Source organism: Chrysemys picta, chromosome 8, assembly GCF_011386835.1.
Source record: "Chrysemys picta bellii isolate R12L10 chromosome 8, ASM1138683v2, whole genome shotgun sequence".
In the NCBI taxonomy this organism is placed as follows: domain Eukaryota; kingdom Metazoa; phylum Chordata; order Testudines; family Emydidae; genus Chrysemys; species Chrysemys picta.
Window position 1 is genome coordinate 81,151,872 of NC_088798.1, and position 25,486 is coordinate 81,177,357.

Consider the following 25,486-nt stretch of genomic DNA (forward strand, 5'->3'; position numbering starts at 1 on the left):
CAATGGAAGCTGTCTCGCAGCCTGCCAGCAGATTACCCTGACGGGCCACATGTGGCCCACGGGTTGCAGGTTGCCCACCACTGCTCAAGAGTGTGTTTACCAGACTTTTCAAAAAGGAAATCATTTCTGTGTTGTCGTGGGCATAAGGAGATGAGACTTTGAGATGGTTAATGAGTTCTCTGCCTGGATGGAATCCTGATCAGTCTATTAAATTCCCAGCTAAAGAGCTGCAGTTCCACTCAGTGATTCTAGTGATATCCAAAACTATGGAAGTTTGTGCTCTGTGACCTAAACTGACTTAGTAATGAAAGGTTAGGAAAGCGTGTATCCGCTCTTTCCTGATGTAAATCAAGCACTAGAGTGGAGTGAACTTACCACAAAGTAGCAGGCCATAGAAAGGAAACAAAAAGAAAAGCAAAATCTTAATTGAATCCTTGTGCCTCAATCAAGGCAGGAGGAGATTCAGCCTCGCTCTCTAAGCAACAGCACTGGAGCCTTGGCTCTAATGGAAAGGAAATAATGTGTCTAATTATCTTCTAATGCTGATCATACCACATCCGCAAGAGGTGGGTGAATGTCATCTCCCAGCATGCTATTTATGCAAGTTCAGGCACCATTAGTTATACCCAGATTAACATCCTAAATTGGAGATGGGTAGAAGGGACAAAATCTTTTGTTTAAATCAAAATGTGACATATACAGAAACAGGCTGCACTGAGATGTTTGATTCCAAAATTAAGGTTCCCCTTTCAGATGTTAGGGTTCTGATCTATCACATTACTCTACTCCATTGTAATGGGTTGAAAAATATTCCTGAATAGATGCCATACTATAAACACTGTGCCAAGAAATTTGGCGATTTCTATGAAGGCTGCTATTTTACTGTCTAGACACAAAGTGCAGTCAATGTTAACTGATTTCCTAAACAGATTTCAGAGGGCATGAAAGGGGTTCTTCTTTAGCTATACTCACCACAGACTTGACTGTAGTGAGTGTAGCTAAAGAAAAACCGCAAAAATGAAACTCCAGTGGACAAAAGTGAAGCAAAACGCTATAGAAGGAAACATTATTAGATCAATCACTTTGTTAAGAGCTTTGTGAGAAAATCTTATTCCTTGTAGATTCCTAAAGAGATGTTAGGATGCTGCTACTCAAATGAGGTTTATTGCATAAGCCCATCCACTGTTCTGAACATGTCTTCTAGCAGAAATGGAGTGACAATGGAAATGTAGTATGTGAAATACTACCTGTGTCTGATTGTACTAGCCTGAACAATCATGGAACAGAATCAGTGTTGACATAAGCAGGTACCATTCCAAAGGAAGACAATGGGACAGTTTATATGTTTAAAGTTCTGCATGTACTAAGTACCTCAGAGAAGATGATTTGACATCATAGCCATGTTGGGACACCCAGCACAACATGTTCCTATCCTACCTGTAATAAAGGATGGACTGGGTCTTTAGCATTTTCAGAACTCCTGTTGAAACAGTGAAAGCATGTTGTGACTAGATGCCCCAGCACAGCTGTAATGGGAGTGTGAAGGGGACCTTACTGAAACTTAATGCCTTGACCAGATTCTGTAGTGATTTATGGCCCCTTTACACCATGCTGGTGGCAGAATAAGGTCATAATCTAGGTTTAAATGCCCAGCAGAGTTCCCCTCGGATGAGGGGGTGCAGTAGAATGTGCTCTGCTCATCCGCAACGGGCAAGAATGATCATTAAGAACCTTACATCAGTGGCACAATTTATTACTGCCCACCAGTTCTGAGTGGCCTAATGCTGGTCTTTAAAATCAGAGAAATGGCTGATCTATTCCCCCATACAAGCATACTCCGCTGCCAAACAGAGATCTGGCACAGGAAAGACTTATCTATTAACCCAGTACTCACATTTCTTAGGATGGTTATATACTCTAACCCATGATTAACCCTAAACAGGGCTAATACATTTTGTTTTGTTTATGAAGCTAAAATTCTTGCCCAGGTTGTCACAATCTTGCATCTTGATTATCACAACATCTTTTTCTCTAGCCTTGACAAATACAGTCTTGTCCTGCTCCTATCCATTCAGCATGCTACCTTAGAGCTCATTTTCCTATCCCATTGCTTTGACCATGTCATCCTTCTCTTTGTATCCCTCCACTGTGCCCCCTTCTCTACTGCATCAGACATAAACTACTTGTCTCCACTTTCATAGCCTTTCATGGCCTATTGCCATACTACCTATCATCTCAGTCTGGAAATATCGACTCCCGCCTCTGGTTAGCTAATGATACCAGCCGCAGTTCCCCACTTGTTAAATTTTCAAACAAGCATCTTTGTGCTTTTTTCCATGCTGCCCCTCCTGCTTGGGAGGTGCTCTCCGTAAACATCCTCAAAGCCACCTAATTGTTAAATTCCTCTTTAAAATTCTCCTTTGCCATGATGCCTGCTAAAAGCTTTGTTGCGCTGATAACGTGGCCTATCATGCTGACCAATATTGTCGCATTGTTTTCTTGAATTCCCCCATCTGTCTGTGTCCGTCTGTTGTCCCTTATCTTAAACTGCAGTTGTAAGCTCTTTGGATCAGGAACCATCTTCTTGTTCTGTGTTTGTACAATGCCTATCACAATGTGATCATGGTGAGTATGCTAGGGTAATACAAATAAACAACAATAATAATGAAATAAGTAATAAAGTGCTTATAACACTGAAAAAAACCTACCTTTTTTCAACAAATTCCTATTTACAAGTAACCTGTCATTCCCCCCCCCTCCCCCCGTATCTTTACAGAGACATCAGCAAGAATCAAATATCTGACATTGCTCCTGATGCATTCCATGGCTTGAAATCTCTCACCTCGTTGTAAGTAGGGCTGAATGAGCTGTTTGGGGAGAATCTGAATGTAAAAAAAATAGAGTAAGTGGTGGCTGGTGATGCTTTGTTTCTGTGCACAGTCGTCAACTAGTGTGAAGAACCTAATCTTTTGTAAATGAGAAATTGATCCTGCAGACTTGAAGAGGGAACAGTTTACACAACTCTAATAAGTTCCTTTATAGATGAGTACCCTGAAGGTTACTTACTTGTTTACTTCTCCAAAGCCATTGAATGAATGTATTCTTTCTGTAACTGTGTTGTATGTGGTTATGTAGGCTTATTGCCTGCCTCATCTTGGTGTCCAAAAACACACCACAGCTCAAAGTCACTTTTCTGTGGTGCTTTTATAAAGATCTTGGGGGAAAAAAGCTTTTCTACACCAGCGCCCTCTTCCATTTTCTCAGCAGCATTCAGATTATGTTTTCCTTTTTGCAAATTACATAATGAAAGACCTCAGCCAATCAAGAAAATGTTCATATTTTTGACCTGTATGTACTATTTTATCAACAAGGTACATGGACTAAAATATTACTTACTACAGAAACAAAAGGGGGAAAACAGAATCTCAATAACTAATATTTTCTTTTTTGAAAATCAAAACTGTTCACTGTCTCCAGTTGTTTGAGTATTGCTGTATTTTAGCCAGCTCACACCACTAGTTCTATTTAAGTTCTGTTTTAAAACACTGAAGCTTGTAATAAGAAAGACGGAGCAATACAAGGTCATTTACTGCATAAAGAAAATGAACCAAAGACAAAGTGTTGGGAAGAAGGCCTAATAGGAAGAGTCTAAAGCTTTGGAAAGGCATTACCTGAGTTAATATGAAATATGGTTTTAAGACAATTTAGATTAATTTGAATTAGAGACCACTAGCGTAACCATTACAGAGTTGGCTTAGACAGAGTTTATGCACTTTACAAATGCTGCCATCACTGCATTTTCTGGATGCCGAATAGCATTAGTAAATAACCTGTGTAACTTTTTGATCAATGCAAATATAGAAAGACTTATCAGCGTTAAAATGTTTATTAAAGTTAATGTTTAAAATTAAATATACACAAGTTAAGAGGGAAGGTACTGTGCATCTGGGGTCAGGCTGTACTAAGCCCTTCAGGCAGAATACCTAAAAGATGGGCTTTATCCTGTGTCCTAAACACACCTGGTAGAATGCCAAAGATAGATACTGTTACCAGTATTTATTGAGTAACTTGTGGATTTGAGTATTCTGTTGCCAGTCAACCTGCTATGGATCTTGTCAAATCCCACAAAAGTGTTAGCAAATGATTCAGTGAAAAAAAGAGATGTTCACTGAATAATGTAATTTGGCACAGTACTAGACTAGCACTGCTCAACAGGCTTGTGCTCTAGGCAAACAGATAGAAGTGACTTTCAGTCAAGGCACCTCCAGTGCTAATGCCAGTAAAGGCATTCAAGTTTAGGTAGAATTGACACAAGCCCACAAGTTGGCCTCAGTGGCTGGGGTGGTACACTGGGGTACAGGAAGGAAGCCAGAATCAAAACCATGCTGGAATGCATCAATAACACTTTGACTTCCCCCAGAACCAGTAAGGGGACTGGGTATTCTTTGGCTTGTCATCCAAAACTCTGTTTAAACCGAATGAGCCTCAATTGGTTTAAAACTGTTCCAGACCAGTTCAGGTAAAGTATAGGTGAGGCCTAACGCAGAAGTAGTTCATCAAGGAGATAGGGATGGTTTTGGCCAGAAGCATCAAAAGGAGGATAAAAGGAGGGAAGTTGCCTATAGCAGGGTCTTTCCTCATCCAGTATTGGACACTGCCTCTGCCTCAGTTTGCCTCCATCTATAGCCAAACTAACCACTACAGCTGGTGCTCTAATTGCTATCCTCTTGCAGGAACTGGATTATTTACACAAAAGTATTTAAATTCAAAACTAGAAATTCCTGGCCTTCTCCTGGAGACTCACTAGTCCATTATAAACTTCATGGGCTCTAAACTCTCTCTTAAGGTTTTGCTCCTGCCATTCTCCGCAGGTCACTGCAGTCAGGCCTTTCTGTCTGGTTGATAGGGAGTGCTGATTCCCTGGTACTCCCTACCCATGGGTCTCTTCTGGTTCCCTTGCAGGTACCTCCCTGCTGATGTAAGGTACCTCCCTGCTGATGTATCTTCTCCTTGTTCTTGTTTCTGTGCATCAGGTTCTAGCTCTCTCTGAGCTGGGAAGCTCCGCCAGGCCCACTCCAGAATCTGGGCATCTTTAGAAAGATTTCCCTCAGGTCTTTCCTTGCATCTGGTCTTCTTCCATGATGAAGCTGGCTCCCTCTTATAGGAAGCCCTACCCTTAGGCTATTAATGTCTGGCTCAGGTGACCATGCATCAGATATTAGCCCAGGCTCATCAACTGGGAGGCAGATAACTAGGCATAAGTGGGGCTGAAGCCAACTCCCCTTAAAGGGCCAGTCCCCATTCTATGGCACTACCAAATGGAGCAGAACAAGAGGGAACAAGGTAGAATTCACTCTTTTTTTTTTTAAGTGGTCCATTATTTTTGGAGCCCTGATGGCCCAGTGACATTATTCAGCTCCATTTTCTGAATGGTCGCTTTGTCTACAGTGCGTTGTCTTAGCTGAGTAATTTTTCTTATCTTTATATTGAATGTGATTAGGTTGTTATCTGATAGGAATGTTTGCCAACATTGAGATTAAATCTGCATATGGTACAGCTGGTCTTATAGCTTTCAGAGTTAAAACCATGATAAAGGAAGGAGACATACTAATGCAGAAATGAAAGTAGGCAACTTTGTGCCCATTAAAAAATAAACACTGTTTGAATTCTTTTCCTTTTCTTCCACAGCCCCCATTGTCTGCTCCTTCTTAGCTGACTGCACTTGTGGTGCTCCCTGTTTCCAGGAGAGTGAAAGTGCCTATCTGCAAAGCTGCCAAGAATGTTTTTCTAACAACTGACCAGTGGATGCCCCTTATATAATAGCTTACCCAATCCAAACTCTCCTGTAATTAGTTGAGTGGTACGAGGCCTCAGTGGTGAGGCAGGGTACTCTGCCCACCATAGTTACAGTAGAATAGAAGAAAACAGGTGTGCAGTAGTTTCTAAACATTGTGATGCTAATTACAGCAGCAGATGCACACACTATACAAAATCCAATCTCTTAAACGTGACTAGTGGCCCATGCCCTACAGGGTCACCAGACTTTTTCTTAAAAAAATAAAATATCTTTTTCAAACAAAAAATCTCTTAGTGCTCAGACTCAAACTGATTATAACATCCCAGCTCCTTAGAACAGCACTTCCTGTCTTGGCAGTGATTTCTTTTGCACAAACCAAGAGGGAGAAGAGCTTATCCAGTATAAGGCCCCAAGCTCCTTCCATTGCCAGCGTGTCCTGTAAAAAGGAAATTAAGTAGCTGGTTTCTCCTAACCCATGTGTTCAGCAGAAGTTTGCTCTCCAGCCATGTCTGGAATCAGACTTTGTGGTAAGGATGTTTTTCTTCTTGAAAGAAAATCCAGGGAATACACAGAAAAGGGGGAGCTCCGGCCCCTCCCTTTTGAGTTAGTTATTAGAGCCCAGAATCAGGGAGAATAAATCTAGTTTGATAAAGAGCATTGACTTTACCCTGAAGTGCCTCCATTCTTTCCCTTGACACTTTGTTCTGCCACATAACGTTGCTCTCAGTCTTTAGTCTGTCAGTCACTGATTGTCCATGCTTCTGGGTAGTTTATGGAGTTGTTTTTGTTACAGTGGTGAATCCTCCTGTCAGTCTTCAAGCTATGAAGCTTTCTGCTACAATAGTTGTAGCAGAGTTCAGAGTTCCCTTGGAGTTTCCAGAAACTTATTTGCTGCACTTTAAAAAAATGCTCACCAAAACAAACACATCTCGGCAGGCTCTTTTCATGTGTTTGGGTGGATGTTTGGTGTAAATTCAACCATGATCCTATTTTGGAACTACACTGAACACATAAGAGGATCAAACCAAAGTGCACATTGATTTAGAGAAGTGAAGGTCTGCAGTCATCAAGTGTGGAGATAGAGGGACTCTGGAGACCTGGTTTAATTCCCATTCTCTGTAACCTTCAGCAAGTCACTTAGTCTCTCTGTGTCTTAGGCCATGTCTACACTAGCGTTTATGTCAGCAAAACTTTTGTTGCACAGGGGTGTGAAAAGACATCCCCCTGAGCAAGATAAATTTTGCCAGCATCAGTGTTCATGTGCACAGTGCTATGTTGGTGGGAGATGCTTTCTGCCGACCTAGCTACCACCGCTCATTGAGTTAGATTTATTATGTCGATGGGAGAGCTCTCGCCCGTCGGCATAATGTGGCTACACTACGATCTTACAGTGGCATCTTACAGCTGTATCATTACATGTTTGCCACTGTAAGCTTGTAAGTGTAGACATGGCCTTAGTTTCCCATCTGTGCAATGGGAATAAAAGCATGTCCCTGTGTAACGGGGTGTTGGGAGGATAAATACATTAGACATTGTGAGGTGCCCAGATACTACAGTACTGGGGTCCATATAAGTCTTTAAGATGCATAGAAGTAAATGCAAAGTCCTTAACCTAAGGATAAGTAAGCAACACAGATACAAAAAGAAGTGGTAACAATGCAGCTGCTATGTTCATGTTAGAAGGCTTGTTATTCTCTTGCCTCCATAATACTATCCTAATATTACTTTTTGTGTGTGAGATAATGTTGTTGTAGGGAAGACGTGGAAGCAGAAAAGATTGACTGGAAGGGGCTCCACTGTCTCAGTGTTAAGCAAACATTTGAAAACCGCTAGGTTTTATATTAGATTTACAACCTGTATAACTAGAGTATTATTTTGCCTTTATTAGGTAACTGTTAATAAAATACAAGTTTCATACACAAGGCTGGAAATTGTGGATAAGTTTAGAACATTTTCCTGTTTCTACTCTGTTTCAGCTGTCACATGGACTTTCTGAAGTAAATTATTTTTGGTTCATCCAGTGAAACATCTGGCTTGACTATCAGAGAGGGGATTGGATGAGGGATTAGTGTCTGTTTATTGTACATAGTACCAAAGATACAAGAGGATTCTGGGAGCCAGTAGACTTTCTGCACATTTAATTTGGCTGTACCAGAGTTCTGAAGACCTTATCCAGACAGTCTGGGGACATTTTGTATGATGCAGCAAAGCAGCCTAAGCCCTTCAGTTGTGAAGGAGTAGATTTCAGAACTGTGTAAGACGAGAAATCCTTCCCCATCTGAATTAGGCTCACAAGTGATTTATCAGTTTAGATCAGCTGGCATACAGACTATTCTTACTGTTTGGCATGTCATTCATATTTTGCATCATCACATGCCGTGCGATGATGTATCTAGTGTCATCCTGGGCTAAAACACTATCTATTTAATAAATGTTGAATCTATTTTAGAGTAACAAATTGCAGCCAATATTTTTACCTTGATTTATTTGGCCTAATTGTTATGCAGAAATATGAAATACCGTACAAAAAAAGCGCAAGTTTTTTCCTAAAATATCAGAAATTTAATGCTGCTATTACCCACAATCCTTGCTGCTGTTTTGAGAGCTCTTATTCCTGTTGAACCTATGCCATTGTCCTCATAATTTTGGAAACATAATTCTTCATAGCAAGAATCATTTTCACAGTCTGAAAGGTAGTTAAAAGTCTTTTGAGGACTGAAAAAGCTATTGCACAGAGTCATGATTTGACACTTCACTAAGAATGTTATAACCAAGCCAAAATAAAGGAACTGTTAGCTGGAAAACATATGGTACAGCATAAAGGATTCACATTGGGCTTTTATACCCAGCAAATTCTGGGTCAACTTTCAGGAGAAAAGCTTTATGTTCTGGAACTCTGACTCAACTGAGCAAGTTGCAACTAGGTTTGTGGGAATGCATGCAGAAGTGTCAGAGAATAGAGAGAAACCTGCACCCATTATTTCAGGTACTTGAAAAGCAGACAACTAAAGCTCGGTGCTTATGGAAGGCCTATACTATATTATGCTGATCTAGGGTGACCAGATGACAGGAAGAAAATATCGGGACACAAGGGGGGAGGGGAGGGGGGGGGTCACTGGCGGAGCAAAAAAAACCAAAAAACCGAGTGCTGGTGTAAGGACACAAACAGCTCCCTCTCCCAATTCCCTACTGTGACCCAGTGCTGCTGGCAGTCGGGGGCGGGAGCTGAGAACAGCCCAGGGCTGCGGGCAGTCAAAGGAGATTATGCACCCTTCCTTAGGTATGCATACCTTCAGCCTCTGGTTTTTAGGAGGGGGGGGGGGGGGAGAGAAACCAACAGAAAACAGCTGAGTGCTGCCGGCAGTCAGACGAGAAGAAAAAAAAAAGCCGAGAACAGCTGAGTGCTGCCGGCAGCCCGGCAGAGAAAAAAAAAAAAAAAAAGCGGAGTGCAGCGTCCCGACCGAAGATCAATCGGGACGCGGGACAAATGCCTAAATATCGGGACGGTCCCGATTTTATCGGGACGTCTGGTCACCCTATGCTGATCATGTGATCCCAAATTCCTTAATCTCGTGATTGTTAAAGAGGTTCAGAACTTCTAGAGATTGTAGTAAAGGCATTAGTGTCCTCCTGGTCCAAGTTCCTGCCAGTGCAGGGTTGTTTCATGTTTAATATTTTCTAGGGTTCTGTACAGTATATTCTAATGCTGGGTGTGAAGTGCTGCTTCAACCACTTACATTAGGTGATTAGTCCAGAAGCTGAGACACCAAACTGTGGAGAGAACTTTCCTTATTTCTGTCTAATTATTTTATCTAATCTATCAATATTTGCTCAGAGTGTCAGCAACTGTGGTATTTTGGCACCAGTTTGAGTGAAATTAACTAGGGTTACCATATTTCAGCAAGCAAAAAAGAGGATGTGAGGAGCCCCGCCCTAGCCCCGCCCCTGTCCTGCCCTAGCCCTGCCTCTGCCCCACCCACTTCCCGCCCCCCTCAGAACTCCCAACCCTCCCCCCCTCTCCTTGTCCCCTGACTGCCCCCTCCTCGGACCCCTGCCCCTAACTGCCCCCCCAAGACTTCACCCCCTACCTAAGCCTCCCTGCCTCTTGTCCCCTGACTGCCCCCTCCTGAGACCCTCCCCCCAATCCTAACTGGCCACCTAGGACCCTACCTGTGCCCTGACTGCTCCAACCCTTATCCACACCCCCACCCCCACCCCCAGACAGACCCCTGGGACTCCCATGCCCCATCCAACCACTCCCCACCCCCTGACAGCCCCCCCCAGAACTCCCGACCCATCTAAACCCCTCCGCTCCCTGTCCCCTGACTGCTCCGATCCCTCTCCCCACCCCTGCCCCCTGACAGCCCCCCAGAACTCCCAACCCCCCCCCCCCCGCTCCTTGTCCCCTGACTGCCCCCTCCTGGGACCCCTGCTCCTAACTGCCCTCCACAACCCACCCCCTACCTAAGCCTCCCTGTTCCTTATCCCCTAACTGCTCCTTCCTAAGACCCCCCATCCCTAACTGCCCCCCAGGGCCCTACCCCCTACCCGTACCCTGACTACGCAAAACCTTATCCACCCCCCCGAACTCCCGACCCCCCCCATCTCTTGACTGCCCCCTCCAGAACCTCCCTGCCCCTTCTCCGATCCCCTGGATCCCTTGTCGTTGGCCTTCGGTTCGCCTAAGGGCTCTCTGGGAGCTTGCTCAGGAGCTGTCTGAGCCGTTCTCCCGGCACGCTGGGCAGCAGCGGGGGAGGAGCTCCAGACTGCCGGAGGCGAATGCAGGGAGGGAGGGAGGGAGTGAGCTCTGCTGCAGGGGGGAGGAGGGACTCTCTCTCGCTGTCGGAGCCCCATGTAAGTGGCACCATCCGGCTGCCCTGTTGGCCGCGCGTGCTCTGCATGGGGGGGGGGGAGTCCGGACATTAACAAATTCCCCCCGGACGCTATTTTTAGTTCAAAAATCTGGACATGTCCGGGGGAATCCGGACGAATGGTAACCCTAAATTAACCCACAAAATATCATGTTCTGCTAAACTTTTCTTCAAGTTTAAGGCATCTCTTGGCAGACACATAAGAATGGCCATACTGAGCAGACCAAAGGTCCATCCAGCCCAGTATACCGTCTACTGACAGTGACCAATGCCAGGTGTCCCAGAGGGAGTGAACCTAACAGGCAATGATCAAGTGATCTCTCTCCTGCCATCCTTCTCCACCCTCTGACAAACAGAGGCTAGGGACACCATTCCTTTCCCATCCTAGCTAATAGCCATTAATGGACTTAACCTCCATGAATTTATCTAGTTCTCTTTTAAACCCTGTTATAGTCCTAGCCTTCACAACCTCCTCAGGCAAGGAGTTTCTCTGATTGAGTGTGCGCTGTGTGAAGAAGAACTTCCTTTTATTCGTTTTAAACCTGCTGCCCATTAATTTCATTTGGTGGCCCCTAGTTCTTATATTATGGGAATAAATAAATAACACCTTTAATGTAAGAGCATAAAAGTGTGTGACCAAACAATATAAAACAGACGAGCATGGTACATTTGAAGGCATTTCTGACCTCTTTCATTAGGTTTTTCGTTTGCTTGTTGTCTTTCTTGCTATGAAGAACTAACAAGATAAGCTACTTTATTTGGAATAGTGAAGGAACAAGGTTCACTTTCTGTAATGCATCGTTTGTTAAATATAATAAAGGGGAAAGAATATGTAAAAAATTACTCCTTTTTTCAGTTCTCTGAATCCAAGCAATTAGTTAGATCAGTAAAATAAATTGGCCTGTTTCTAGGAGCACTTTTAATTTCCATGAACAGCTGAATATAACTGTGGGGCTTTTATTTTATCGTTTTTAGTGAAGAATCTCCTCATCAGTTTAACAGGGTGATTCTCCCAGGCTTCTGCTCTAATGTTTGCATTGCAGCTGGCAGTTTGGGTTTTTCATGCACTGTTCTTACCAATGTTTGGAAGGTTGATGACAGTCAGGAAATTGCTGCTAGCTGAAATCCACCTAATCTGCCCGGTGCCTTGCAGAATTGCAGCATGTGGGTCGCAGCCATGCTGAAAGCATTTAGCTGTGAACTGGCAGGCTGATGACTCTACTTGCTCTTAAGAATGCATCAACTGTATGTATGCCACAACTCGCTAACATTAGGAAGCTACCTGCAGTATTGTGAAAAGTTTGCTTGACTCAAATAGATAGCAAATGATTTTTCAGTATTAATTATTCTGGCATTAGAAGAAACAGCCTTGTTTAGAAGTACCAGGGATGAGCAAAATACAATTTATGCACTGGGCACTCTTGCACATAGGATTGTGTGTTTGTTTTCATGGCTCTCATCTACATCCAGCTTGGTATCTGTCTTGAACAGAGACCACCACTGTGGGTATGTATAGTTGGAAGAGAGGGAAGGGAGGAGCAGGGAAGAGGAGAGGAAGCAGTCTTGGAGTCCCTTTTAACTCTCTTTTCACTCATTTTTAAATTTCAAATCAAGAGCATAGAGATCAGAGTACTGCAGGTATAATTCAGCCAGAAATCTTCTTCCTCCTCCTGCCGCAAGGGGAGATAGTACCTGTAAATCTCTTCCTTTACCTGGCACTAAATGACAAGTATAAATCCCTACAATGCCATCCTTTCATTCTTCCAAATAGCCTGTGAAGGAAATGAAGCATTACTGAAACTTAGAGGGGGAAAAATAAGGGTAGAAGTGTCTTTGTTTATTCACTAATTGTGTGATAGAGTCATTTCCTTTATTTACTTTTTTTTATTGTGTATTTTACTTGGTATGACTATAATTTTAATGCAAAATATCTTGGGTGTGATTTTCAGGTGTTGAGGGATGCAATAATGTATACATTTATGTGCCAAATTTGCACACACAACTAGAAAACTGCATGCATTAAAAGCAGAAATGACTAATGTTCAAGCTAGGGAAGCAAATGCACATGCATTTTACAGCTTTTATTTCTGTAGGTAAACCTCCAAAAATAGGCCCCTTGTTGCGAAAGACATCTTTGAGAGTATGTGGAATCACTGAAATGATCAGCTGGGTCTTCCTGCATACTTTCTGGTGTGTTTTTCTGTCTTAAATGCTGGTATTCCAGAAACACTGTGGTGTGTGTGCGTTTGTACAGGAGAGGCGGGAAGATGAAAGGTTGGGGATATGGTAATGGAGCGTGAGATTGGCCAGTATGGAGATGCAACTCCCGTAAGTAACTACTAGCAGCAGTACTTTCAGGCATGCCATTGACAGTATATCAAAGGCAAAATATCTTTGGAGTGTGGACCTGACAACAGCCAGGCAGACGTGGGCATTTGAACATTTGCCTGTCTCAAACTTAATCAAAGCAGCTCCTGCGTAAATGTTTCCAGGCTCTCAATTAGAAACAATAAATGGAAATGTGGGATGTAGGAAAATCAGATGCATTGTCATGTGCTTCTCCTGCGTTTCTCTGTTGCTGCATGGGAAGGTTTGACTTCCACTGTGACATGGTGGGCAGACAATGACATTAGCTAATTTGGCTCAGTGTAGCATTGAACATTAATATGAATTACAAATGGGTGCCTGAGCTCTCATACTGACTTTTGTTTAGTCAGTTATTTGTTCCAATGTTAATGTGCCACACACGTGCAGGCCCCATTAGACTTGGAAATGTTTATTTTCTTTTTATGGCTTCTAAAAATCTAAAGTTTTGTTTTAATATGTTGGCCATTGATCTGTGATGGTGATTTTCACTGCTTTCCACAGCTGTATGTTTGGCTTGGGTTGAGGGAAACCCTTTGCAACTTTTCTGATATTACTGCAGTATTAGTGCATATTGAACATCATCGAGGCACCTGGCATTTTCAGTGAACCAGCTTATACAAAGTCTCCCATCTATGCTCCCAAATCTTTTCTCAGTTTCATAAGTGAATCATTTTTGTTGTTGTGAAATATTCATATATCCTTATTTTCCCCTCTTGGGCTCCATTGCACTTACTGGGTCAGGCTGAGATTGCAACTGGTGGGGGCAGAATACCTCCTAAAATGCTGCTTGTGTGACATTCTGTGCCCAATTCAGCTGTCATAAGACATTCAGACCTTGTCCAGACAGGGTCCTTTAAAATGTACACATCCCTGGTTCGTATTTCAAGATTGTTAGAAATTAACAGTGCAACATCACCATGCTGAATTCTATACTTTTTTCATCATCAACAGTGGGTCTTAATGTTTAAAACATTTCATGCAGGGAGGAAGGAAAAAAGACAGGCTGAAAAATAGTGAAATACAGTTTTTGGAAAATGTCCAGTTTCTGCATTAAAGACGTTTTTCAGCACCAGACAAAGTCTGAATCATAACAACTCATTTAATACCATGTGCCCTCCTGAAAAGAAAATGAGATCAGTAGTTAAATGAAATGGCTACAGATCGTGGTCATGGTGCATGAGATCAATAAAAATGATAATTCAGAGAGGGATGAGCGGATAGTAAGCTGGACTGTTACTTACTATTCTTTTGTTTCCCGTATCTTTCAGAGTGCTCTATGGAAATAAGATCACTGAGATTCCCAAAGGCCTTTTCGATGGACTTGTCTCTCTTCAGTTGCTGTGAGTATGATTTCTTCTTTTACTATTATTCAGCCTAACCAGATTTTTAGTTTTTTCAGCTTCTAGTTTTAACTTCAGAAAATCCCTTATTGGCCCATCACCTTATGCACTGAAAACTCATTGAGACACTTCACTGACTAGGATAGCAATGGGGTGAAGAGGAGAAAAAGAGAAAAGGTGAGTGTGATTTTTCAGCTCGGTAACTGTATCAGGCAGCTGATACAGTAGATTAAGTTTGCGGGAGGAAGAGGAAGAACACATTAATTCTAAGAGGGAAGTATCTTGTTGGTGAATGAACAAACTCAAGATCTGAAAGTCACCACCAAGTGCCAGTAAGATGATGCCAGTTTATAATTTTTATACTACTTTTCATATTTTCTATTTATTTGTAACATATGTAGGTGGATGTGTAGATCCTCACTGACAATCATGTTGCAGATAGCCTGCGCTCATAAGCAAAATAGTAATATTTAAGGATATTGCAATTACCTGCAGTGTCTAGTTCCATATCTTTATTATTTTTATTACATTGGTTGTGGATCCATTTGAATGCAAATGGTCTGTCCCGTGCTATTAGTATATTTACATAGTCAAGTAGTTTAAAATGCAGATTTGGTTTACACTAAAACAATGTCATGATCTAAGGAAAGATCTACTCTGGATTATAAATATATTCATTTTTCATTAACCCACTGGGGAAAAATAGAGATGGAACAGAATTAAAATCCCAGATCCAAGCCTTCTCCACTTTGTGGGAACAAAATTTAGCACCTTGAACCTATCTCGAGAGAGAGAAATCAGCCACCATTTCAGCCATCCAGTAGAGGGGGCAAAAGTTAAATTGATTTAAACTGTATTTCCGGAGCTCGGGTTTGCATCTCTGAAGATGTGCTTAGACGAAGAAATAGATGAAGTTGATCCATATAGGTTAGCATCACATAAAACACATACAGGGAATGCAATGGAAAATAGGGAAATCAAGTATTTCTAGGTGGAATACAACAAAATTAGTCAAAAGACTTCTTATTTATAAAGTTTGTCTGTCTCAACATACACTGAGTTGAAAATCCAAATAATAACTATTATTATTTATAGTACTGTATTACTCAGAGGCCTCAAGCTGTGTCATCACTCCATTGCACTAGAGGCTGTACAAAGACAGAGATAGATTTGGATTATAAACTTTTTGGTACAGACAAAAAGCTAAAATGAGTTAAAATATTTGTAATTTTGCTATAAGCGATAATCCACAGGGGATTACTCTCCTCTCACTTCATGTGTGTAATTTAGTCAATAAGTTTTTCAGTTGCAAACCTGAATCACCTTTCTCTGGAAAGAGACAAGATGAGAAAGAGCACACGAGGTGGATTTATTATAAGTCTTCAGGAGAGAATTCTGCAAACTGTTCCTCTACTTCAGGCAATCAGTTACCTCCCGTTGCCCTTTGCACACTCCTTTCCTGTTAGCCTGCACTATTCACAGCAAGTCCTCTATATCTTAAATTACTTTTGGTCCCAGAATGTGCACTAGGTATGGAATAAATATGTAGGCTTTTTTTGTTTTGTTATGCATGAGGACAGTAGATCCTGAAGTATTCTGAAACTTGGGTGCAGTAACAATTGTTACAAGAGGCACATTAGTTATTGTAGTTCTCTAACAGCAGCATACAGTTCAGTGAAGGAACTTCAAGCAAAAAGAGCCTTTAACTCAAATAATCCTCAATCTAGTTATGGGTGTGTGTGTGTTTGTTTGTTTTTGTTATGTTGGAAGAAAGTATATGAAGAATTCAGCTTGGTCAAAATCTGTTCACACGGTGCCTTTTACAGCTGTGAATTTAAAAGGACGCTATGTCATTGGATTCAAAGCTAGACACGTTACAGATGGGTTCCTTCTCAGTAGCAAAAAAAAAGATCACTTAACATATGGCTATCTAAGTGTCCTGTAAAAATGTGTCTGTAGTTCCTCTGAATGAAACATAAAGATAGGTTTACTTACTGCACTTATATTTATATAATAGTCCTTCTGTGTATGTAACACCGTATTTTATGTTACTTCTTTAAGCCCGAATATTGTAACACTACTACTGAGATTAGCTAAAGTGACACTTTTTTGTTAAAGTGACAAAATCCATGTAATGGGAAATAGTTCAAAGATACTGTTGTTAAACCATTTGAGCCGCATCAAGATGAGAAGATCTAAATGGATAAATCTTAAAAGATTGTCCGAGTTAGGGCATTCATGGATAATGTTACTTTGGGGGCTTTTAAATGACTTTTTGAAGGTATTTGGAATGTAAAGTAGCTGTTGGCAAAGATCAAGTTGAATGATCATGCTTAAATGCAAACAAATGTCTGCACATTTTTCTGACTGTGGCTTTGAAGCAGCTATTACAGATTTGTTTGTTATATTTTAATGGATCCCTAAAACATAAATGGCATGGATTGGTTTTAGACCTGCTGTTGAACAGTTGGAAAACTGCCCTCTGATTAGATCTAATTTAGCATTCAGTGAGCTCTAGATTGGATTTCTTCTTATTAGTCTGGAGACACACTGATAAAAATGCTCTGATTAGAATACATTGGTAGCCAATGTAATTTTCTAAGCTTGAACTGGACCATTTTTGAAAATGTATCGGTACATTGTAAAGCAGTGTATGCTGTTAGGAAGGGAGGGTGAGCATGGGTCCTTCTCAGAGCTCTCAGGTTTTGGTTTAGGAGGAAAATCTCATAAATTGCACAGCAAATGCTACTCAGTTGTTTGCTCTCAATTATGCTATTCTTTTAAGCCCCACAAAAACTTTTCTATCCTTGTGTTTTGTATATAAAGTAATAAAGTAGGGCCACATGCGACCTCTCTTAATTAGGAAGAATAGTATCTTAATTCTGCAAGTAGTTCTACTAAAATCAGTGGCCTACTTTTACAGCAAGGTGCTTCTCAGCTTCAGTATGGATGGTAGAATCCGACCCATAATACTCCTCTACCCCAATATAATGCTGTCCTCAGGAGCCAAAAAATCTTACCGCGTTATAGGTGAAACAGCGTTATATCGAATTTGCTTTGATCCTCCGGAGTGCGCAGCTCTACCTCCCCCCCCCCCCCCCCCCCGGAGCACTGCTTTACCACATTATATCCAAATTCGTATTATATCGGGTCGCGTTATATTGGGGTAGAGGTGTTAACAATCCTGTCTGTCCCTTGAATGTGGGAAAGATCATAATTTTAGTCTACTTTTAGACCACCTAGAGTGGTGGTTAGTGGTGGTTAGAATTTTGTGGGTGAGGCATATATACTGTAGGCAGTAAGGCATAGTTAGACAGTATCCATCTTTTCTTTTTAAATTTAACTTTATTACCCTCCTGAATTAATTTAAAATTTGGAGGATAAATGTAATTTCTTAAGTCTGTGCCATGATTAGTTTACTGATTGGCTGACCTAACGTATAGTTATAAATAACCCTATAATTGGATTTCAATTAGAATGCTGCTCTCCCAGATTTTACTGTTCCATAAATACACAAGTGAAACCAGCAATATCCATGGAATCCAGTTGCAATACAGATTCTAGCATCCTAATGAGCAAGTGGCACCTCTCTTCTTGGACTGTATCAAGCTCAAACTAGTCATGTTCTGAACTTCTTGTAGCCCAAATAGTAAAGATTCTGGGTGGTTGTTCTTCACCCTCAACTTCTTTCATGGAAGTGATGATCATGTTCTTTCTACTCAGCTTATCAGGCTGTATCAAGTGCCTCTCGGGGTTTTAGTGGACTAAGATTTTCCTGTTGCGAGGTATACTATTTTCCAGGAAGGAGAACTGGAGTGTGAATTCATTAGTGACCTGTAACTTGCATTTCCAGTTTGTGGCAACAATCTATAGAATGAGAACGCAGCTGTAGAACAGCATTTGCTTTATTAGCATTGCATGTCTGACAGGTATATGAATATTGCAGAAATGGAAAGTGCCTCAGTTGGAGAGGGATGTTTTCATGTAAACATTAGCCACAGTCAGTTTTACTACCTTTCCAGGAGGCTTTAAACTATTCTTGGTCTGTCTGGAGGCTGGAATAAAATGAAAGCAACTTAGTCATCTGTCTTTCAATTTTCTTGGAACATGGACAAGACCTTTCAAGAACTCCTGAGTTTCCCAAATAACATGCCAATCACAATGCAGTAGGTCAAACTTAACACCCCATGGCTTGTTCTTTCTCTGCAGCAGTTTGACACATACGCTTGATGACTACGGTACTCTGCTTATCCCCTCATGGCTAAATCTGCAACACCATCCTGCAGCGAAACAAAGCTATGATTCAAATGGTTCATGCCAATGAATTGTGGATAATGCACACAGAGTCTAACTGTCCTTTTCACTTCTGAACAATGCACTTTAAGCAGCCATATTAAAACAAACATTTCCAGACCGTTTTTATTGCTGTCAAACACCACATGCTTTGAGGTATCTTCGTCCCTGGAGCCAAAAGGATATCATAACATTTTCTGTTTAAAGAGATTAGGTACCTAGGTAGGGAATGTAATCTGGTTTATCAAGTGTCTAACATGTATCAGTTTTCAATAAACCTCGTTCCTTAAGGAAATTTGCCTTGCACTGTCACTGGTCATACTAGTGCTGTGATGTGTTGATCTTAAATCTTGAGAGATTGATCTCACTAAGGCCAATTGGACAATTATGCACAGAAAAAGTTTTCCAGGGTGGTTTCTGTTCTTTTGTATCTAGCCCTGTACTTACTCTTTCCATATGCTGGTGTGCTGGAGAGCTTGTACCTGGAAAATGATGGGCTTCTTGTAGCTTCACCTCCATAACAATCCACAAGAAGCTTACGGTTCTCTTCTCATTTTATATATGTATGTGATTTCAGTGAGCTTCAGAGTTAAATGTGTGCATTGAAGGGGGAGTGAGCTATAAATATACCAATGCCTGTAGACTGAAGTATAACCAGATAAAACACATTTTAAAGGTGTTCCAGAATTAGAGATGGGCTCAAGCCAAAACCCCGGTTCCAACCCACTAATTTTAGTGATGTGTGGTGTTAACTACTAACATTCTGTGTCTATTCAAAATACAATTATACAGAGTGAGAAATTACACTGACATTTGAAAACTTGTGCAAATGAACACTCTTCCCAGGCCTTTTCCTTCTAAAAGCCAATCAAACTTTTGTTTAGTTAACGCTTATTGCTTTTCATTTTCCTCTGCTTCTGTGTTGTGGGTTTTGGCTGGTAATGAGATTTCTGGTACTTCCACAAGAGATGCTATTATCACAACATCTCCAGCCCAGTTTTGCACCACCAAGCCATTCAGACCACTTAGAGAAGCTCCAGAGAGGGTTGGGTGAGGTTATGTGCCAGTTTTAGCCTGTGAGTTGATTTATAATTCTAGATGAGTGCCACGTGGAATTCAGTTATCGCACAGCGTTTCCACCAAATTCTCGATGCTTAGCCATTGGATTTGAGTTAGTTAGAATCTGAAGCTCAAAGAGAATGTAGAGAGGTGCTAACCCACCCAAGGTGATGTAAGGCAGAAAAGTTCTCACAATCTCTCTGCAAACTTGAAAGCACCAAGCTCTGCACCACTGTGTCCAGCACCTCCAATATAATCTTTGAAGTAACATATCTTTATTAGTTTTAACCAGTGCTACAAAATTATATATAAAAATAACAAAACCTGTGAACAAACAATAATTTTCCATAACAAAATCCTTCATTGCACACCATTCATTGCTTACCCCCAACACTCCCTAGTGACCTCATGTTATCTATCATCAGCACACCTGTATTTCTCTTCCGATAAAAGATAAATTCTTCCTATCCCATGAAATTCTTCTGTTTAGTCATTTAGTCTTATAAATAAGGTGCCTGGATGAAGCAATTTCTGCCAAGCTGACGTCCCAGTCTTTTAAAACTAGGACCCTAGAGCTTTTCCACTTTCTAAGCACCAATTTCTGTTCACAACTAGATGCAGTTGCAGTCCAGTCTTCAAAACATTCTGTAATCCCATGGTATTGATGAAAAATCATTTAAAATGAATTTGCACTCTCTTGCTCTTGAAAATACTTAACTGTCTTTCAAACCAGTGAGGGTTTTCTGTGTGCGTGCGTGCGTGCGTGCGTGGGTCCATGTGCTTTCTTGCCTGGATCAGTTTTTTTAACTGTTTCAGAACACACAATAAATGTTCAGTACACTTCTGACTGAGCGAATGCATCTGAACTGTTGGACTTAAGCCACTTGTATTTCTGAGTGAATCTGGGTCAATGTCATGATTTTGTATTTTTAAAAGAATAATTTATGGTTTCTACTTTATTTTGCTTTGAATTGAGCAAACCCAGAACAAAGCAAAATTCAATGGTTATGAATTGAAACCAAATAGAAATATGTGTATTCCACAACGCCTTTATTCCAATCCCTCTAAAAAGCGGGGATGTTTTTGTTTTCTTTTGAAAAAGCTATGCAGACCATGCACTTGTGTTCTCACTGCAAATTAAACAAGCTTGGAAGCACTGCAGGGGATAGTGATGTTCCATTAAGATGCTCTGTATCTCAGGTTAAATGGTTACATTAGAAACAGGCAGACTCAGTGAATGCAATATGGTGTTTGACTGAGCAGATGTTTGTATAGGTCTAAAATTTGTCAGATTTCCTTGTGCTTTATTTGGATTGTTGTATCTCATACATAAACAGCATCTGCTGGAAAGCCATGTAAGATTTTCATTTACTAAATTCTGTGAGAAACCTATACCTTGGAGAAGCTGTGGTCCTAGAAGGCTTTGAGCATCTCCCAGAATCCAGTCCTTTACTGGGAGTTGAGGGAGCTGAGTACCTTGTGAGTTTGGGCCTTATTGGGCACCTTACAAACTGGAACATTTCGCTTTACAGTGTATCCTGTCACTTCTAAACAAAGGATTGCTTACCATGGCACCAATCACAGCATTTTACTTATGGAACAAGTGACCATCTTCAATTCTTAGCAGAATCACATGGGACACTTTTGTCTTGTTGTCTGGGGAGAACAGGAGGACTATCAGATCAGTGTCTAATCCGGAGTAGAGAAGAAGGTTCTCTGTATAGATCTGTATAATAAGCTTTAAAATTATTTTCAGGCTGCTTGCAGTGCTTTTTTTCCCTTTCAAGCTTTCTGTGTTTATGTTACTCTTGTGGTAATATTACAAACTTAGCTGATGTGTTATGTGTCTATACATCAGCTATGATCTCATTAGCTTTCATAAGCTGAACAGGGTCAGTATCTAAATTGGAGAACCTATCAGGAAGCCCAGGGGCTGTGACGAGAGGTGTTGGTAATTCAACTGCTTTCTTTCCTCACAGTCACAAATACCCCAGTATAGTTCATTGTTCAACTTGAGCTGCCATCTTTTGGAAGAGAAGTAAAACTGAAGTGTTTAAAATCTGTCATAGTCAAAAATGTTAGACTGCACCATGATTAAATTCCAACATGAATAATTAAATTGTACCTTTTGGAATTTCCCTTTTTAATTTCCACTGGAACAATTCTTTGTCTTCACCTCCTTTTCTTAACCGCTGAGAAAAACTGATAATGAATTAGCTCTTGGCATTGTCAGCTGAATCCTGGCAGAAATGTTGGTGGTCAGTCATAATATGGAAAAAGATATACATCAGTGTTTTTTTAAATATATTGAGGCAGATGACAGGTAGCAAGCTTTGTGCTCTTGATATCAGACTGCTAGGAGCCTTCTTCATCTTCCATAGCACGCTAATCACAGTTTTGTAATATCTTTTATTGGTAGTTATGCCAACTACTGATAATGACAAGCACTTTTTTTTCTTCTAACTGTATCATAGTGATGCATATTAAGAGTTCATTGGGGGGGGGGAATTCTTTTAAAATCTTAGCCTTTTCCGCACCATTTTACTACAAAGAGGATTATACTGGCTTAAGTCTGGAAAGAGTGTAGGTCTTTCAGTGCTTAGTTTTTGTTGGAGATAATGACATTTAATTTCTCATTGCTTTCTCAACTAATCTGTAATATAGTCTCTTTAGTGAAATCCACTGATACGTTAATACTTTGATGCCTGATAAACAAATGGCATTAGATGTATTCCATCTTTCTCAGAGGGAGAGTCTTTTTAGCTCAGGACATCAATATTTGCAATACCTTTCAAGAGGAGAATACTTTCAGGAAAAAATATACAATTTGTATACAAACAGTTGGTGGCCATATTTCAGATCGATCACAGCAGCATTTGGGAAGCTCCACCTAGATAGAAATTGTAAAGGTGTCAAAATACTGTATATAGACACCCTTGTGGCCACAGCTATCTGTATTGAATCTTAGGTACCACTCTACGCTAACTTCTGGCTTTAAAGATGATGTAACCAGCTAGTTGAGGATCCAACACCTTTACAAACATTAATTAAGCCTCACATCACCCTTGAGATATGGGTGAGTAAAAATGGTTGTGGTTTGCTCTATGATAGAGCAAGTCAATAGAACCCGAGTCCTGATTCCCAGTGTCTTGATGCAGCTTCCCTTCTTAGGATATGACTACACTGTAGTTAAAAACCCATGGCTGACCCTTGCCAGCTAGCTTGGTCTGAAGGGCTGTTTAATTGCAATGTAGATGTTTGGACTTGGGCTGGAACCCAGGCTGTAGGGTCTTGCGAGGTGGGAGGGTCCCAGGGATCAGGCTGCAGGTTGCACCAGAATATCTACACCGCAGTTAAATAGCCCAACAGCCCAAGCTCTGTCACCCCGAGTCAGCTGACACAGGTTTGCAGTGTAGACATACCTTAATATCTCCCACACAGGGACTTTGAATGTAGGTGAAGCCTTTTGCTGTAGGTATTTAATAAGAGTTGTGCACATTTGATTTGAATTCTACTGATATCCATACAAATAACTTCAGTCACCTACCTCCTTACAAATCTCCTACGTATTTTAAGCCTGCCCTTTCCCATCATGTTCTTATTTTCCCCAAAGAAGTCCCCAAACGGCCCCATCGGTCAAGTGACAGAATATTGGCTGTTTTAATTCTAACTGTATTGTCATTGTTATCATAATACAAAGCTAACTAAAAGGAAGAAGAAATAGCTTCACAGTGGCTCTGTGCAGCTTTTCTCCCCTTTGCTTTCCCTCAGCTTATTAATGTACTTAGAATGATTTCTGATCCATCCACTAGCAACAGAGAGCAACCTGCAGTCTTCCGAGTACATTAAGGTTGCTAGGCTGCTGTTTCAAACTTTGAGTTATATAGTTATTTGCTGATAGTTTGATTACTTGTCTTCACTGAGCAGAAAATAAAAATGCTACTGGGGTGAAAGCCTCATCAGCATCCCTCTTTACTCTTAAAAAACAATTATTTTCAATCATTTTGTTTTGGAAGTTCAAAATATTATTTAAATGTTAATTACTTGACACTGTGCTTGTGTATATAATTCAATTGGGAGACCATCTTAATTATGTAGATGGAACTTATGAACATCTGATACCATTACTCAGCCAGCTCAGTACACTTTCTTTCAAAGGACTTAGCTGAAACACATTATTATTACAGCGTGCCTGGACGAATTCGCTCTTTCAGGTAACGCGATCATAGTATTGTAATAGAGTTGTGTACTGCTCAGGGCTTTTAACAGAGTGCAAACCATAGGTCTTTAGCCACTTTCCCTTACACTATGGAGACATGGGTTCTTAGACTTCTGAGTGATCTTTTCCACACTTTTTTAACATGTCCAGATGGATGAAAACAGAGAGCTAAGTTAATAATCCATCATCCCTCTAAGTAGCATGTGGTTTTATTTCTTCTTGAATTTTTAACTTATCTTTGAATGCTGTACCACATGTGGAACCAGTGTATAAATCACATCCGATTAGGCTGATAACACAATGAGAAAAATTAGTGGAAATTACTTTCACCATAATTTGTTGCAAGAGAAATATTGGTAAGGTCCTGCTAAGATAAGGCTGCAAAATACTCTGCTAACCATCCCCTCTTTCAAAAACACTCTAAACAGAATGAAACTCTTGTCATTTTTTTGAGCACCGTTTTTAAAAGGTGCAGTGTCTAAACAGAATCCATTTTTCTGCTTGTTGAGGTTATAGCTGGCTTTCTCATCTATAATATTTTAGAGGAATTGAGATCAGTATTTATTTCATGGGTTTACCTAATGCACATGTTTGATTGTAATGATTTGTGCCAGGATCTTAACAGGATAAAACAGGACATTTACATGGATTAAAACAATATCCAAAGTTGTTGTTATAGGAGTAAAGTGTAATTAAGAGCTTTGGAAGGGATATAAACCTTCATCCTTCAGGGCATAAGTCAACTTCTAACTAAAGGGGGGTTGGAAGAAACTTTCCTGAAAGGTAGTCTATTCCATACATGGCTACTTCATGGTTCATTTATGTTATTTAATACGGCATAATATAATCACTGAAATATTTGTAATTTATCTTATTATTTTAAAATTAAGATCAACTGCTAAATAGTACTGATTCAACCAACTTATCTTCTTTACTAGATACAATTATCTCCTGTTTGTCATCAGTGTCCAACTGGATTATTACAACAGTAATGCAGTAATAATAACAATAATACATAATAATTACAATAATTAAAACAATACAAAAATGAAAAAAATCTAAACTAAGTGCAGAAATCTGAAAAAAAAAGTCCAGTATTTTCCTAAATGAAAATTTTCTTAAAAAAAATTTTTTTGGGTGGGAATTTTCATCAAAATTTACACATTTTCTAAATGTTTTGAATTTTTAAAACTGACATTTTCTGTCAGAAATGTTTTGACAAAAAAATTCCAACCTGCTCTACCTCTAAGTTTTTTCTGTATCTGTCCTGTGTAGTTTCAGGTACTAGAGGTATATTTCATGGGTACTATATATCCTCTACAGAACAGCAACTGCTGGTTACAGAAGTATGTTGTGTATTAACTGAGTTCCCAGTTCTAATTGGTTATGTCAGTTCTCATTCTAGTTCACATAAACAAGTCCCTTTTTTCATTACTTTCTGTTATCCTTAAAGTAGGAAGTATGCCTATATATCTTGGGTGTATATATAGACTCAATCGCTCCAGATTTGTATTTCCGTAGTACCTCTCACAGCAGTGGT

General features: G+C 40.4%; 1 protein-coding gene across 2 annotated transcripts in view; it reads left to right on the forward strand.

Annotated features, from left to right (window-relative positions):
- The window catches only part of SLIT3 (slit guidance ligand 3), a 793,796-nt gene that overhangs the window by 543,251 nt on the left and 225,059 nt on the right, over positions 1-25,486 (forward strand). For both annotated transcript variants that reach the window (XM_005295705.5, XM_065554865.1), the window contains 2 exons: positions 2,777-2,848; positions 14,304-14,375. In XM_005295705.5, coding sequence (XP_005295762.1) covers positions 2,777-2,848; positions 14,304-14,375 — 144 coding nt within the window. The remainder of the gene's footprint in view (positions 1-2,776; positions 2,849-14,303; positions 14,376-25,486) is intronic.